Raw genomic sequence first — 14,837 nt, forward strand, 5'->3', positions numbered from 1 at the left:
AACCACCATCTCAACCACTCGAACTAATAACCATTAACAAGATAGAGGCAGATTTTAAACTAATGAATTCTAGAAGGGGAAAGGGACAAAGGCATTCGTAACCATGACAACTTAGGCAATTTTACATGGCCTTATTTTCACAAACGAGTATTTTTTAATCAAGACATTATCGAGTCGTTTTGACTAATAGAGATATAAGGATATTCATTTTTTTTTAATTGAGTTGAGTTGGGTTAATTTTGATGTTGGATAGAATAATAATTATTATTATTATCCAATTTTAAGTTCAGAGACACCAAATTGGTGTATAAGACCCTCTTATTTGTGGGACAAGGGACCCACCTTCCCGTAGCAAATATTATAACAAAATCTATTTACAAGTTAAGAATTTCCATAATAAAATAAAATTGAATCTGCATAATTAATAATTTTATTACTTGTTTTTTTAAAATATATATGTTTAAGTGATATATTAATTCTTTTTATAATTAATAATAATAATAATAATTTAAAATAAAATTATAATTTAATGAGTTTTTATGATTTTCAAAATCTTTTAACACCTTTATATATAATTAGATATGTTATGAAATAAAATAAATATTTTAATACTTATCTATTGATGTGTATTAATGTTTATTATCCATTTAATTTTTATAAGTGTGTTAGATACTATAACCAAAATTATTCAGAATTTAATAAATAAAATAAATATTTTAATTCTTACAAATTGATGTGTATTATCCATTGAACTTTTATAATTGTGCTAGATACTATAACCAAAATTATTCCAAGTTTAGTAAAACCGGAATATCTCATAAAACAATTTTTAGATTTCCCACTTTCAACTTCCTCATAAATTTAAACCAACTACCTAATAAAACTAGACGTAAACCAGTGATTCTACACAAAATACTATTTTCCTATTACTTGAATGTTCCTTTGTACTTTTCAAAAGAATTGAATATTTGCCATTGTTCAACCAATTATTTTTGAATGGGCAAAACTGGAATTTTGTTCAACGCACTCATACTGTTCAACCGACTGATGTTCAACAACCACATGTTTGGCTATGTGTGGACCATGAAATGGTGGATATGGTTAACGTTTTCAGGTTAGTCTCTTTCGCTAGATTGACTAATACCTTTGAATGTTTTCCCCATTCTTGTCTCTCTGTTCATGTTCATCAGCAGAGAAGCAGAGGACGAAGCAGCTGCCCGAGAATTCTTGCAAGCGAAATTCCCTGTGAGAGCATCCGAGATTGTCGCCACTAAGGTAATTGCTCAATAGTTAATTCAAATTGAGGTTAAAATGATTGCACACGGAGACTTCTAGAACCTTGCAGGCTACTGACTATCATCTTTTATGTAATGGGAGAAGCAGAGGACGAAGCAGCTGCCCGAGAATTCTTGCAAGCGAAATTCCCTGTGAGAGCATCCGAGATTGTTGCCACTAAGGTAATTGCCCAATAGTTAATTCAAATTGAGGTTAAAATGATTGCACACGGAGACTTCTAGAACCTTGCAGGCTACTGACTATCATCTTTTATGTAATGGGTTTTTAAAATGAAATTGCAGATTTGAGGAAAAAAATAGGCAAAAAATGTTTAACATCGGAAGGCATTAGGGAGGCTGCTTTTGAGATAACGGTCTAAATTCTTTGCCTTTTAGGCTCAGGAGACTAGTAGCTTTGAGGTTGTTAGTTAAGACTTCGGCTTCGCTGTTCCGGAAAAAAGGAGTAAATTTGTTTAATATAATTGAAGGGATCATGAAATCATTTAATTAGTCAGCTGGATTGGCCCTGCATGTTCTGTGCTGTGCATCTAGAGGAATTATATGTACATCTGCTTCCGGAGCAAGTTTGTTGTCAACTTACTGTTGCTAAATATTAGAGACGCGAGGGCCTGTGTTGCAGCGTCTCTAGACCCCAGGGAGCTTCTCGGCCTTCGATTTCTTCTTGGATCAGAATCTGTGCTATTTATTTCATCTCCAGACCTCCGCGCGGGGTTTTATTTTGTCAGTAGCCAGGTGAGTATTGGAAAATGAATTCTTCCAAGTCAGAAGTTGATCTGGACCAGCCCAACGTCGAAGAGTATCTAACGGAGGCACATTTGGACGGCACTCTGCAGCCAGCAAGGAAAATTTTGCTGTATCCTTCCCTTTATGTTTGATTTCATTTTGTCAAAATTTCAGCGAATTGTGCATAGTTTAGAGTCGCTTACATTTTCCGCATTCACTTAAGATCAGGACTTAGTAGGAGCCTAACCACAGTGCTTACAAGAAGGAAAACACCAGAAAAACTCAATGTTGAACTTGCAGTGTTTATTTACCAGACAAAATGTGGAGAAGTCTTAATATATACCAAGAAAATCAAAGAAATGAAATGATATTTTAAGGTCCACCAGACTAAAAATAGTCTATCAGACTATTAGTTATCTGTATTTGGCTCTTTGCAATTCAGCCTCTTTCCGATTCAAATTGATGATGAGCTGACTCAACTTTCCAACAATCCCTTCAATGCCAAGAAACTGATGGTAACATGTTCTCATAACTTTCTATGATGTCTTTGGATGCATCACATTCCAAAATGAAATGTTTTTCTGATTCCACAGCCCCAGACCTGTAAAATGTACACACCTGTTTTTCCCAATCTTCTTTAGGCCTTTTCCACCGCCCTGTTTCACACAGAAGTTGATGTGAGTTGGTCCCTAATTGAGCAATAAGAACCTTTGCCCTCCACGAAATGCTAGTTCCAATAAACTCCTTTTGTTGTAAATCACAAGTAAAATTAAATTCCTCAATGCAATATTTCTTCTTTCTACCCAACTTCTCTATAAAAATAACATAATTCTTAAGCGGAATAGCCATCTATAAAAATAACATAATTCTTAAGCGGAATAGCCACCGAAATAGAAAGACCCCTTGCCAATAAATCCTGGATTTGTACATCCGGATAGATCAAATCTTACCTGCGTAATGCATACTGTGAGTGGACACGGATGCATATTGCCCGCGTTAGGGCAAATGTTTAAGAATATCTAATTTCTTGGCAATTTTCACTATCCACATTCATAAATCATAACCGTTAAAATTCTCTTAGCATGTACGAAGAAAAGCAGAGAACGGTAGGACCCACTGAAATATGTTATACATCCTTAATATATTATACAATAAAGATCTCTAGCTAATTTAGCTTAGGGTTTGTAATCATGACACATGTCTAGCAGGAGTTAGATATCCTACGTCATGCATATATTCTATTATAGAAGACGTATATGCTGTGTTGAAACATGGACATATTGCCGGACTTAGGGCAAAATTTTGGGGATATTTCATTTCTTTGGAATTTTCGTGAACTATTTAATTTCGAGTATCCTTTGCGAATATTTTAAATTTGATTTACAGGAAGGGAATTTGATGCGAATATTTTAAATTTGATTTACAGTAAGGGAATTTGATGCACAGGAGATGGATTAAATAATTGACTTTTATCCGATTCTAAAATATTTCAGAAATTTACAATCAAATTAAATTCATTCCAAAATATTTTTTCAGAAAGAAAAAGCTATATTGTGTTATATTGAGTCTGTATAAACAGTTCCAGAATATTACTAAATCAAGTTCATACAATCCTTCTCTGGCGTGAATTTATATCTGTAACACTCAAATCAACAACTTTGAACTAATTCCAATGCATTTATAAATCTCAGCTGACGGCATTCTAATAAATACTTGTTCCACATATGGTATTGTCGCCTTCCTGTAGTGGCAACTCTATTTATTGTTATCCATGTGTTTTCTTTCTTTGGAAGGAAGGGCTTGGATATCACACTGTGCATGTGATCAGATATATGAGCATTATACTGTGTTAGTCTCTAGGATTATTGGCAATTGTTCGAGAACCATCATTATGCTATCAAGCTCATCCTCAACGAATTTAGACGGGATTTGCTCGATATTTCACATACTCTGAATGAAGCGGCAAGTGCTATAGTTGATGTGAGTATCCACATTCTTTCTCTATCTCAACAAAGTGTCCACTAGCTCTATAAAAGCACAAGCAGAGTAGTTGTGAAGAGTGTTCACCTTGCTTCTTTGACCAATCAGAAATTGAAATGAAGTTTGTTTTGTTATTATAATTTGAAAGAAAAGAGTATCTATGCAAAAAAATTGTTGAAAGTAAAAATGTTCACCTGTATGCTGAAAGCTTTCCTAACAAGTTGCATTTATTTGGGATCCATATCACGGGTTCAAGCAAGGAGCTCTTTCCGTTGTTTATTTTTGACTGCAACTGGTTATACGATTTTATCTCAAAAGCAGCTATTATATATTAATTTGTTTTTTCACTTTTTTGTCATTTGCTTCATTTGTTTGCTTTGAAGTTTTGAACTTTAAACTGATCTAGTTCTCCCCAAAGGTTATCCTGTCTGAGTGGGTGTTTATACGGTGAAATTATATTTCTTGCTCTTCTTGTTTAAGGATTTGGTGGCACTGGCACATGCTATCCTTTGTCTGATTGAGACATGTAGCCTCAAGAATTACCAGAGGAGGAATTTGTAATTACATACAGAATATTCTGAGAGTGCAGTCTTAAAGGAAGGCACTTGAGATGACTATACTGTTTATGGGCAGGTGGGATAGAAGAGTCGTATTCTGCCATGAAAAATGACATGTTTATGATTCAGCCGATGACCGTCTGATTATTCTGAGAGTGCAGTCTTAAAGGAAGGCACTTGAGATGACTATACTGTTTATAGGCAGGTGGGATTGAAGAGTGGTATTCTGCCATGGAAAATGACATGTTTACGATACAGCCCTATTGGAACTAGTCTGAATTGTGTGTGAATTTCCATACGAATTCCTTGGAAGATGTGCCTTTAGAGTGACCTAGTGTACACTTTTCTAACTTGGATCATTTTGTAAATAAATGTCTTCACTTACCACCACACCACAATTGAATGAATTGACTAAAGTAACATTCTAAGTAGTGGTGAATTGATCTGAGTGTTTTTCTGGGCAAGATGTAATGTTGGTTAAGATGTTATTAATAAAAACTAATACATATTTTCTCATATGGTATTTTGTGTTTCTGGAAAATAGGTTGACAAACCAGTACGATTATTTGCCATTTGATTTGAATTATAAATTTTGAATGTATTGATAAGATAAAAATATTTAATTTCTAATCTTATGATCGTTGAGCTGGGGTCTCAGGGCCAAGGCTGACTCGCTGGAGAATTTCTTCAAACATCTGTTTGATCGGAAAGCCCTCAGGGACGTTGCTCCAGCTATTCTGTGTCTTACCTGGCGAAATGAACACTCGGGTGAAGATGGAATTGCCAAAAGAATTGACAGATTCCTTGTTGATTCTACCCTCTGTCAGAGACTTAATCAAATTCATTCCTGGGCGTTCTTCTCTGATATCTCGGACCATGATGCAATCATTTTGGAATGGATTGAGGAGCTGGACTTTCCCAAGAAACCCTTCAAATTTAATACGATGTGGTTAGAGGAGGTGGATTTTCAGAATTTGGTCAAACAGTCCAGGTTTTCTCCAGTATTCCCTGCTATTGATAATCCTATCATGAGGCTATCGAATAAACTCAGTTCACTGAAAAAAGAAGCGAGGGTCTGGATTTATACAGGAGAATTTCCCTTTGTCAAGAATTGACTCTAATAGATGAGGATATTGCTCGTCTGTGGGACCTGATTGCTCCAGGTCTATTTTCTGACCTATAGCAGAGGAAATTACTGGATCTTGTGAGGAGGAAGGACAAAATCCTTAAATTGTAGGAACAAGAATGGACACATAAGAGTCGAATTGCATGGGTTAAGGGTGGCGACCGGAACACAGTTTTTCATCGGGCTGCTTCTAAAAGGAACCAAACAAATTCCATTTGGGCTCTTCCTAAGAAAAAGGCCTCGATCTCTAATTCCTAAGAAAAAGGCCTCGATCTCTTTCTCTGATTTCAGGCCTATTTCCTTATGTAATTCCATATATAAAATGATTTCTAAGCTCCTATCCAACCGAATCAAAAAGATTTTTTCATCTCACATTTCTCTGGAGCAGTTTGGGTTTTTGTCAAACAGGAGAATTCAAGATGCCATTGCAATTGCACAAGAGTGCATCCACTTGGTCAAATCGAAGAAGCTTAAAGTATGCCTAATGAAGATCGACCTCTACAGGGTATTTCACTGTGTGGACTGGGAGTTCCTTTCGATGATTCTATACAAAATAGGCTTTCCGCACAGGCATGTTAAATGGATAATGGCTTGTTTATCTACAATTTCTATAGTTGTTCTCATCAACGGTGAGCCTACACAATTCTTCAAAATATTCAGGGGCCTTAGACAAGGTTGTGCTTTGTCCCCACTCCTCTTTATTCTGATTATGGATGCTTTCAGTAGAGGGATAAAGTCCAAATCAGCAGATGGCTACATTGAGGGATGCCAACTCTCCAAAAGATGCAATATTTCCCATCTCATGTTTGTGGATGACATTCTATGCGTTGGGGCAAGTAAACTATCGGAATGGGAGGTCTTTCATAAGATTTTTGATGATTTTGGCAAAGCTTTTGGACTGTGGATTAATAAAGATAATGTTAGTTTTTGTGGCATTGGATGTGTTCTAGTCTTGAAATTTTCTGGAGAGGCTAGAATGCATGAAATCTCCAAAACCCATAAATCCTTTCTGGAAATTCCACCTAGAAATGACTTAATTAGATTATTACTCAGTTTTTAAATATTTTCTAAGTCTAAACTTGGGGAATATGACTAATTAATCAGAATTAATTAAGTCAATGTGTGAATGTTCTATAAACTCACACGGATCGACTTCAAGTTAATCCTAGCCATCGATTAAGATCTTATCTTGGCCGTTGAAGTCTCAATAGAGGATTATAAGAAGAAGTTGATGGAGCTTGGAGAAAAAACTTGAGCAGTTCTATTTCCTAAGTAGCAAGCATTCAATTGCCGGAGAGAGAGCCAGAGAAATCGAAACAGTGAAAGAGGGGCGGGGACAATGAAGCCGGAGGAAGGATTCCAATTTCGGTGAGTTCATTTGCATAGAGGCAGAGAAACCATAGTGAGGTTGACACAGAGCAGTGCAGTAGCCTCTAGAGGCAAAGTCGAATCGCTGGGGAGAAGCAAAATTTCAGTGCCAGAAGCTGGGCAAAGGTTCCAGAGGCCAGGAGAGACATTTTCCCAAACAACAATTGATTAGACGGCTTGAGGAGAAGTTGTTCGAAGCTAAGAGCAGTAGCCACTGCGCTAGGGTGATGCAGTGACTGTGCAGAGGTAGTTTGGACGACTCAATTTTGAGCTCAGGTCGGTGCTGAGATTTTCTTGTGGAGTGAGGAATTTCTCCTCACTAGATTTTCTTGTCAGTATTTCTCTGTAGGGTTGCCAGTTTTGGCATCCAGTTGTACTCAACTTATTTCACTGCTGTATAATAATAAAACCCTTCGCTGTTGTACCGGTTTTCTCGAGTTGGGTTTTTTCGGGGACATTGGTTCAAAAATAACTGTGTTATTTTATGTATATGTGCTAGTATTTCTTCCAGTGTTTATTTCTTCTGCATTTTATTTGTGTAAGTTGCAGTGTGATTGCTTCAGAATTTGCTATAGCGAACATTAAATAAATTGTTAAGAATTAATTTAACATTAGGAGAATTATTTCCAGTCGCTGCAATAGGAATCGGGTTTTCGATTTTTCACATGGTATCAGAGCGCATATGATCACTCAGAGAGATCATTACCAAAGGAAGAGGGAGTTTCGCTGTTCATTGAGGGGCAACAGATCGAAACCCCAGAAGGCAGTGCGGTCACTTGGCCAGGAGGTCGAATTTCTTCAGAAGAATCGATTTTTCTGAGAGAGGGACAAAAAATTTGATCTCTCCAGATCGAGGGATTCCAGAGGCAGAGGGAGCAACCCGAATTTTCGCAAAGATCTCTAGTTGGACACAGTAGTTTTGCAGCATTTTGCTAGAGCAGAGCTAGCGTCAAGTGGAATAAGGGCACACACAGAGGGAAAATTTTCCTTTGGGAACTTCTAGTCTCAAGAAGTTCGATTTCCCTGCAGATCAACAGTGGTTGTGTGCAGAGGTTCTCACTCCAGAAGGGAGTGCGAATAGCTGAGCAACAATTGAGCAGAAGGGAAGAGAAGATTTTCGACATTTATTGAGATGGTTGTTGCTGGACTTCGAGATCAAGAGAGGTTGGATGGTGCTTACAACTATGTTAGCTGGATGGCAAGGATGTCCTTCCTTCTGGATGAGTACGACCTGAAGACATTTATAGATGTAGTGGTAACTATCCCCACGGATGTAGATCAACTGAAGGAGTACAAGAAGGAGATGGCGCGGACAAAGAGATTGATCCTAGATGGTGTCCGGGATCATGTTGCGAAACACATAGTGGCCAAGGGAACGACCAAAGAGATGTGGGATACACTTTCCACGCTATACCAGGGCACTTTCGAGCAGTGGAAGATGTACTTAGAGGAGAAGCTAAGATGCACCAAGATGCAAAAAGGGGAACGCATAGACACCTTCCTCACCAAGATTCAGGAGATCTGGGACTAGTTTTCAGCTATTGGGGCAGCGCCTCAACCCACAGAGCTAGTGTGATTGGCACTAAATGGTGTCTCAGAGGAGTGGCAGGTATTTTTCCAAAGTATCTTGGGCAGAGAAACCTTAACAAGGTGGGATAGGATGTGGGCCAATTTGCAGCAACAGGAGTTAAGATGGGACCTAGTGAAGAATTCCATCAGTGGCAGCAGCAGCAGATCGAAGTAGGTGGAGGAGGAGAATGTGGCCCTCGCATCAAAGGTTCCTAGTCAAGGACAGGGGGAGCACCATAAGAGGAAGGATCTATCAAAGGTCAAGTGCTTTAGATGTGCTGAGCTTGGTCACTACAATACCCAATGTCCTCCTAGGAAGAAGGACAAGGAAGAGAAGCAGGACCAACAGGCAACTTCAGCAGATATTGATAGGCTATCCTCCAAGCTAGAGGAAAACTTCGCCATGTTTACTGACAGACCCGTAGGAGTCAAGTGGGGTGACTTGGTTTTGTAGCTCCAGAGTGCTACAGATGAGCAGGATTCTTGAGAAGGTCCACCTCTTGAATTAGTACCTTGCTACGGGAAGCTCACAGTATTTTGTTGCAGGATGGATTAGTGGTAGTAGATGCAGTCAGATGCTATAGTGACAGTTGCAAAGTCTAGTTGCAGTCAGATGCTGGGGAGCGCAGTGCAGAGTCAGCAGCAGTGTAAATGCCTCAGTGACAGCGTAGATACTAGCAACAATCAGAGACTCTGGTGACAAATGTATCATACTAATCACAATTGATTCAATGTTTTGGATGCTTTTCAATTGCAAATGTTGCAGTTGCAACAACAACAGATAGAGAGGGAGCTGCAGTGTTGGCAATAGTTCAACAAAGTCAGTAGCAGCAAAGATGCAACACATATCAAAGTTGCACAGTAGTTGGTGGGCAACAACAACCAGACATCAACAACATAACAGGAGATGATGCAGAGACAGGGTGTTGCTACAGGAGGCAACAACTCTAGAACACATTCCTCGCTAAGAGGGAGTGTTATTTTTTGTAGCATCAGATGTGTTCTAGCCTTGAAATTTTGTGGAGAGGCTAGAATGCATGAGATCTCCAAAACCCAGAAATCGTTTTTGGAAATTCCGCCTAGAAATGACTTAATTAGATTATTAGTCAGTTTTTAAATATTTCCTAAGTCTAAACTTAGGGAATATGACTAATTAATCAGAATTAATTAAGTCAAGGTGTGAATGTTCTAGAAACTCACACGGATCGACTTCAAGTTAATCCTAGCCATCGATTAAGATCTAATCTTAGCCGTTGAAGTCTCAACAAAGGATTTTTCAGAAGAAGTCCATGGGGTTTGGAGAAAAACCTTGAGTAGTTCTATTTCATGAGCAGATCAATTTCCGCAGTTGCAACATTCAGTTGTTGGAGAGAGAGCCAGAGAAATTGAAGCAGTGAGAGAGGGGCAAGGACAATGAAACCGGAGGAAGGATTCCAGTTCCGATGAGTGCATTTGTAAAGAGGCAGAGAAGCCACAGTGAGGCTGACGCAGAGCAGCGTAGTAGCCTCTAGAGGCAAAGTCGAATTGCTGGGGAGAAGCAGAGTTTCAGTGCCAGAAGTTGGGCAGAGGTTCCAAAGGCCAAGAGAGACATTTTCCTAGACAACAGCTGATCAGATGGCTTGAGGAGAAGTTGTTCCAAGTTGAGAGAAGCAGCAATTGCGCTAGGGTGACGCAGTGACTACGCAAAGGCAGTTTGGATGACTCAATTTGAGTTGAGGTCAGTGCCGGGATTTGCCTGTGGAGTGAGGAATTTATCCTCACTAGATTTTCTTGCCAGTATTTCTCTATAGGGTTGCCAGTTTTGGCATCTAGTTGTACTCAGTTTATTTCACTGCTGCATAATAATAAAACCCTCAGCGGCTGCACCGATTTTCCCGAGTTGGGTTTTTTCGGGAACATTGGTCCAAAAATAACTGTGTTATTTTATGTGTATGTGCTAGTATTTCTTACAATGTTTATTTCTTCCACAATTTATTTGTGTAGGTTGCAGTGTGATTGATTCAGTATTTGTTGTAGCGAACAATAAATAAATTGTTAAGAATTAATTTAACAATTAGGAGAACTATTTCCAGTTGTTGCAATAGGAATCAGGTTTCTGATTTTTCATAGATAAAACTGAGTTGATCATAGATCAAGTGAATGACCCTGTTACTCTCGAAGTTGGGTTGTTTGGTGTCAAAATTAGAGAGATGTCATTTGGATTCAAATATCTGGGATGTACATTAAATCCTTGCAAATACTCTTCATCGGATTGGGAATGGTTAATCTCCAAGTTCAAAAAGAAATTGTCTAGTTGGGATCAGAGATGGCTTTCAATGGGTGGTAGGCTCATTATGATTAAGGTTGTTCTGCTGAGTATCCCAGTCTATTGGATGCATCTCTTCCATATCCCGCAATCTGTCATCAATAAAATTGACTCTTTGGTTGCCAAATTCCTTTGGTCTAGATCTGGTCTTGACAAGAAGATTCACCTCATAGGCCTAAAGTCGATTTCCAGATCAGTTAAGAATGGGGGTTGGGGCATCATTGACTCCAGAAGCTTCAATTTGGCATTGTTGGCTGCGAACATGTGGAGACTCTTCTTTGATAAGGGGTTGTGGCAGGACATCTTGTTCGACAAATATATACAGATATCTTGCCTGGAAGAATGGATTGCGGCAGGGGCCCCATCAGTAGGCAGGCCTTCAAAAATTTGGAGCAGTCTTAGACTTTCCATCCCATGGCTTTGTAGCAACCTTTGCTGGATGGTAGGCGATGGGATGCAAATAAAAATTGGCCTGGACGCTATTAAAGGTCTAAATGGTTGTCACCTCCTTCCTTTTTCGATAATTTCCTCTCTTAACACTCGGGGGTTGGTCTCCCTTGCCAGCTTGTGGGAATGGTCTCGGACCATTGGCGCTGCTGATACTTGGCCTCATGCGTGGCAGATTGGATTGTTGGAGGAGATGTCTACAGATTGGGAATGTTACCGTTCCCTCCTTTGCTTGGCTGGCATTAGGATTACATAGGGGTGGGACAACTTGGTGTGGGGTGGTCACATTGGTAACAACAAAATTACGGTCAAGGAAGTTTATGCCCACATTACATCGACCTCTCTAGAGTTTCCCTTCTCTGATTGTACCTCACGGTTTTGGCGGTGGAATATGCCCTTGAAAATCAAGTGCTTCTCTTGGCTAGCTATTCACAATCGCATCTTGACTTGGGATAACTTGATTAGGAGGGGATTTCTAGGTCTTGGCATTTTCTCTCTTTGTTGGTGGAATTCAGAGAGTTGCACTCACCTTTTCCTCAGTTTTCATGTGGCTGTTGAGATTTGGGTGGAGGTCTCCTCTCTTCTGGGTGTCCCCTATATCAGCGATGTAGACTCTATTCATGATTGCATTAATCTTTGGTATTGCAGAGCGAAAGCTTATAGATCGGTCCCTCTCTATGTTCTATGGGGGATTTGGAGGGCCAGGAATGCTCTTATTTTTTAGAATAGGCCCCCTGTGATCAAGGTTGTTGCCCTGAATATTGTGGCCTACTTTCAAGAAATTGGTCCCTGGGTGCCGAAATCCTCTTCTCGATCCATCTCTTTAGTGGATTTGAATGGGATCTTCCCCATTTTCTCCTTCGATGGGGCTTCCTCAGATGATGATTGTGGCTGTGGTGTCGCCCTCCACATTGACCCTGATACTATCTTTCAGTTTTTCTGGTATGGAGGCAGGGGTGATAATTGCAGGGCTGAGCTGCTGGCGATGTGGGGCGCTCTCCAGTGTTCTTCTTGGCTTGGGCTAGACAAACTCTTGATCATTGGTGACTCTCTTTCCATGATTAAGTGGGTGCTGGGACAATGCTCCCTTGATGTTCCTGTCCTCTGTAATTGGATGCTACAAATCAGGAACCTCATCCCCTCTTTTCCAGCGGTTTCTTTTCAGCATGTTTTTGAGGAACAAAATATGGAGGCTGATGCTCTCTCCAAGCGTGGCCTCTCCCTTTGCCCTGGCTTTTTGTTCTTTGAAAAATTCTCTTTTGGGCAGAGTTCATGGGGTTGGTTTTTTTGAGCTTTAGCTCCTCTTTTTTGATGTTGGTATCTGGTCTCTTTGTCGGTTGGTTCTTGGAGGTCTTTGTTCTCCTTGGGTATGTACTACCCCCTTTTCTTCCTTTCATGCTGGGGTGTGTTCTTTGGTTTCGACTCTTATTTGTATTTGGATTGCAGTTATTTTGGTTTTTCTGATATTCAGACAGAGATTGTCCTTTGTAATTGGATTACAGACATATTTTGGCTTCTCTGTTTTTTTCTGACAGAGATTGCCTCATGACATTGTAAAACTCTCTACTTGGAATGAAGGTTCTGTTTTTTTCGTCTAAAAAAAAGACATCAATTTCAAAGAAAATAAATATGAAGAGGGTTTGTACATTTGTATTCAGAACTTTAAAGGAAATGAGGTTTTCGAAGTGATGGCCAAGAACAGTGATTTTTTAATTTTCTGGGCATAGTGACAATTAAGTTCAGGATTCAGATTTAATGTGTTTTTGTTTAGGATATCAGTTATTTTTCTGTTAAGTAAATGGTTTGACAATAAATTCAGTATTCATATCTAGTGTGTTTTTGTTTGGGATGGTACTAGCTTTGCCAATTCTTGAGTTATAACCCTCAATTCAGATTTGTTTGGTGTAATTAAAACATTGAAATTGGGGAGTTTAGCTTGTATAATGTTGAGGGAAAATGAAAAGTTTAATGTTCAGAAAATTAAATCATGGAAACATAAGATGTCAGCCATATTTGAATATAGATGTGTGGATAGATTTGTATTGGGAAAAAAGTGAGGAGTAAGATTGATGTGGATGCCTAAACAAAGTATGTATCAAGGAATTGAGGGGTTATGATCTTGATCAAACTCTCTATAATGAATGAGATGTTTATATAAGCTCAATATGATAATGATATATTTGCAATGTTCCACCAAGACTCTAAGACGGGGAGACGTGGGTGCGGGGAGGTGCACAAGGGGGACGTGTGGGAATACCCTCAAGTTTTAGGGAAATTTAAGGGGGGCGGGGGGACGTCAGGGTATATATATTTTTTTCTTTTTTAATATATATATATATATATATATATATTTCAAATTCATTCAATAATAAAAGCATAAATACATAATTGAATTAAATAATGAAATACATTGATCCATACTCATCATCCCTACTAATACATACATGATTCATCCATAGACCACGAGATTCAATAATGAAATACTCTGATCCATATTCATCATTCATTATTCACCATTCTAGAGTCTACATTGATTTAAAAATTAAATTCATCATTCATCATTCTAGATTCTAAATTGATTTAAAATTAAAATTCATCATTCATCATTCTAAAATTTAATTAGTACTAAGCAAAATAGACTATAATAGATACTAAAATCTGATGACCGGAATAGTAAATTGATATAACTAAAACTCAAAAACAGCGGAATGATGAGTTTAAAAGTCACTCTAAAGTATATAGAGGGCTTGGTGCTCTTGATTAAATACTAATTCCATACCCTTGTACATGACAAAATGCAATGGAAACATTGCAATCCATCGAATCCTAAATTCCTGAAAAATTGTTAAGTCCGCTGAATTTTGAGTGAGATCTAAAATTCTACTTTCTCCATATGAAATCCAATAAGGTCGGAACCACTCTCAAACATCCTGAGTCATTTCATGGTAATGTTAAAAATTTAAGAAAAATGATGAAAATGAAAGATATAAGGAGAATGTCCCTTTTACTTTAAGAATTTAACATTACCATGAATTGCATATCATTAGTAGGGCAATATGGTCAAATACTAGGTTTCCCTTGTCATAAATCATTGTTTACAAGCAAATTTAAGGCGGGACACATAGCCCATTTTGAGGGGGGATGCCGAGGCATCCCCCTTTTGGGGAGTCGCTTCCCCCACACTGGGGAAACGTCCTCCCCTGTGTCTCCCCACATCTCCCCTAAAGGGGGACGTGGGGAAACATTTCCCCAGATGTCCCCCTGTCCCAGGTGCGAGGGGTGAGCGCACCCGACCCTGGGGGACGCGTCCCCATGGAACATTGTATATTTTTCATGTGGGGGAATCCAAAAAAGATGCATGGCATAGAATTACACAATTACACTAGGCTAGAGTGAAGCTTTGAGGTGACATACCTAGTGTATCTTCATCTCGAACCATACAAACAAACCTCTCTTTGGTAGAAGAG

The 14,837-nt window shown here is 38.8% G+C and overlaps 1 protein-coding gene across 9 annotated transcripts in view; it reads left to right on the plus strand.

Moving 5' to 3' along the window:
* The first annotated feature begins 1,031 nt into the window (after positions 1–1,031).
* Positions 1,032–14,837, plus strand: part of LOC149239665 (glycerol-3-phosphate acyltransferase 9-like) — a 210,251-nt gene continuing 196,445 nt past the window's right edge. For 4 of the 9 annotated variants that reach the window (XR_016246458.1, XR_016246456.1, XR_016246457.1 and 1 more), the window contains exons 1-4: positions 1,040–1,275; positions 1,384–1,457; positions 1,578–2,148; positions 3,941–3,998. Coding sequence is in view for 5 of the 9 variants with exons in the window: in XM_089373477.1 (XP_089229603.1) it covers positions 2,042–2,148; positions 3,941–3,998 (165 nt within the window). In the remaining 4 variants the exon portion in view is untranslated. Of the gene's footprint in view, positions 1,276–1,377; positions 1,458–1,577; positions 2,149–3,940; positions 3,999–14,837 lie in introns of all 9 variants that reach the window. The other 5 variants (XR_016246459.1, XM_089373474.1, XM_089373476.1 and 2 more) reach the window with 5 other exon arrangements.

This window comes from Pinus tabuliformis, chromosome 8 (assembly GCF_031772625.1).
Source record: "Pinus tabuliformis cultivar Carrire ecotype Pingquan chromosome 8, CPIR1, whole genome shotgun sequence".
Lineage (NCBI taxonomy): Eukaryota > Viridiplantae > Streptophyta > Pinopsida > Pinales > Pinaceae > Pinus > Pinus tabuliformis.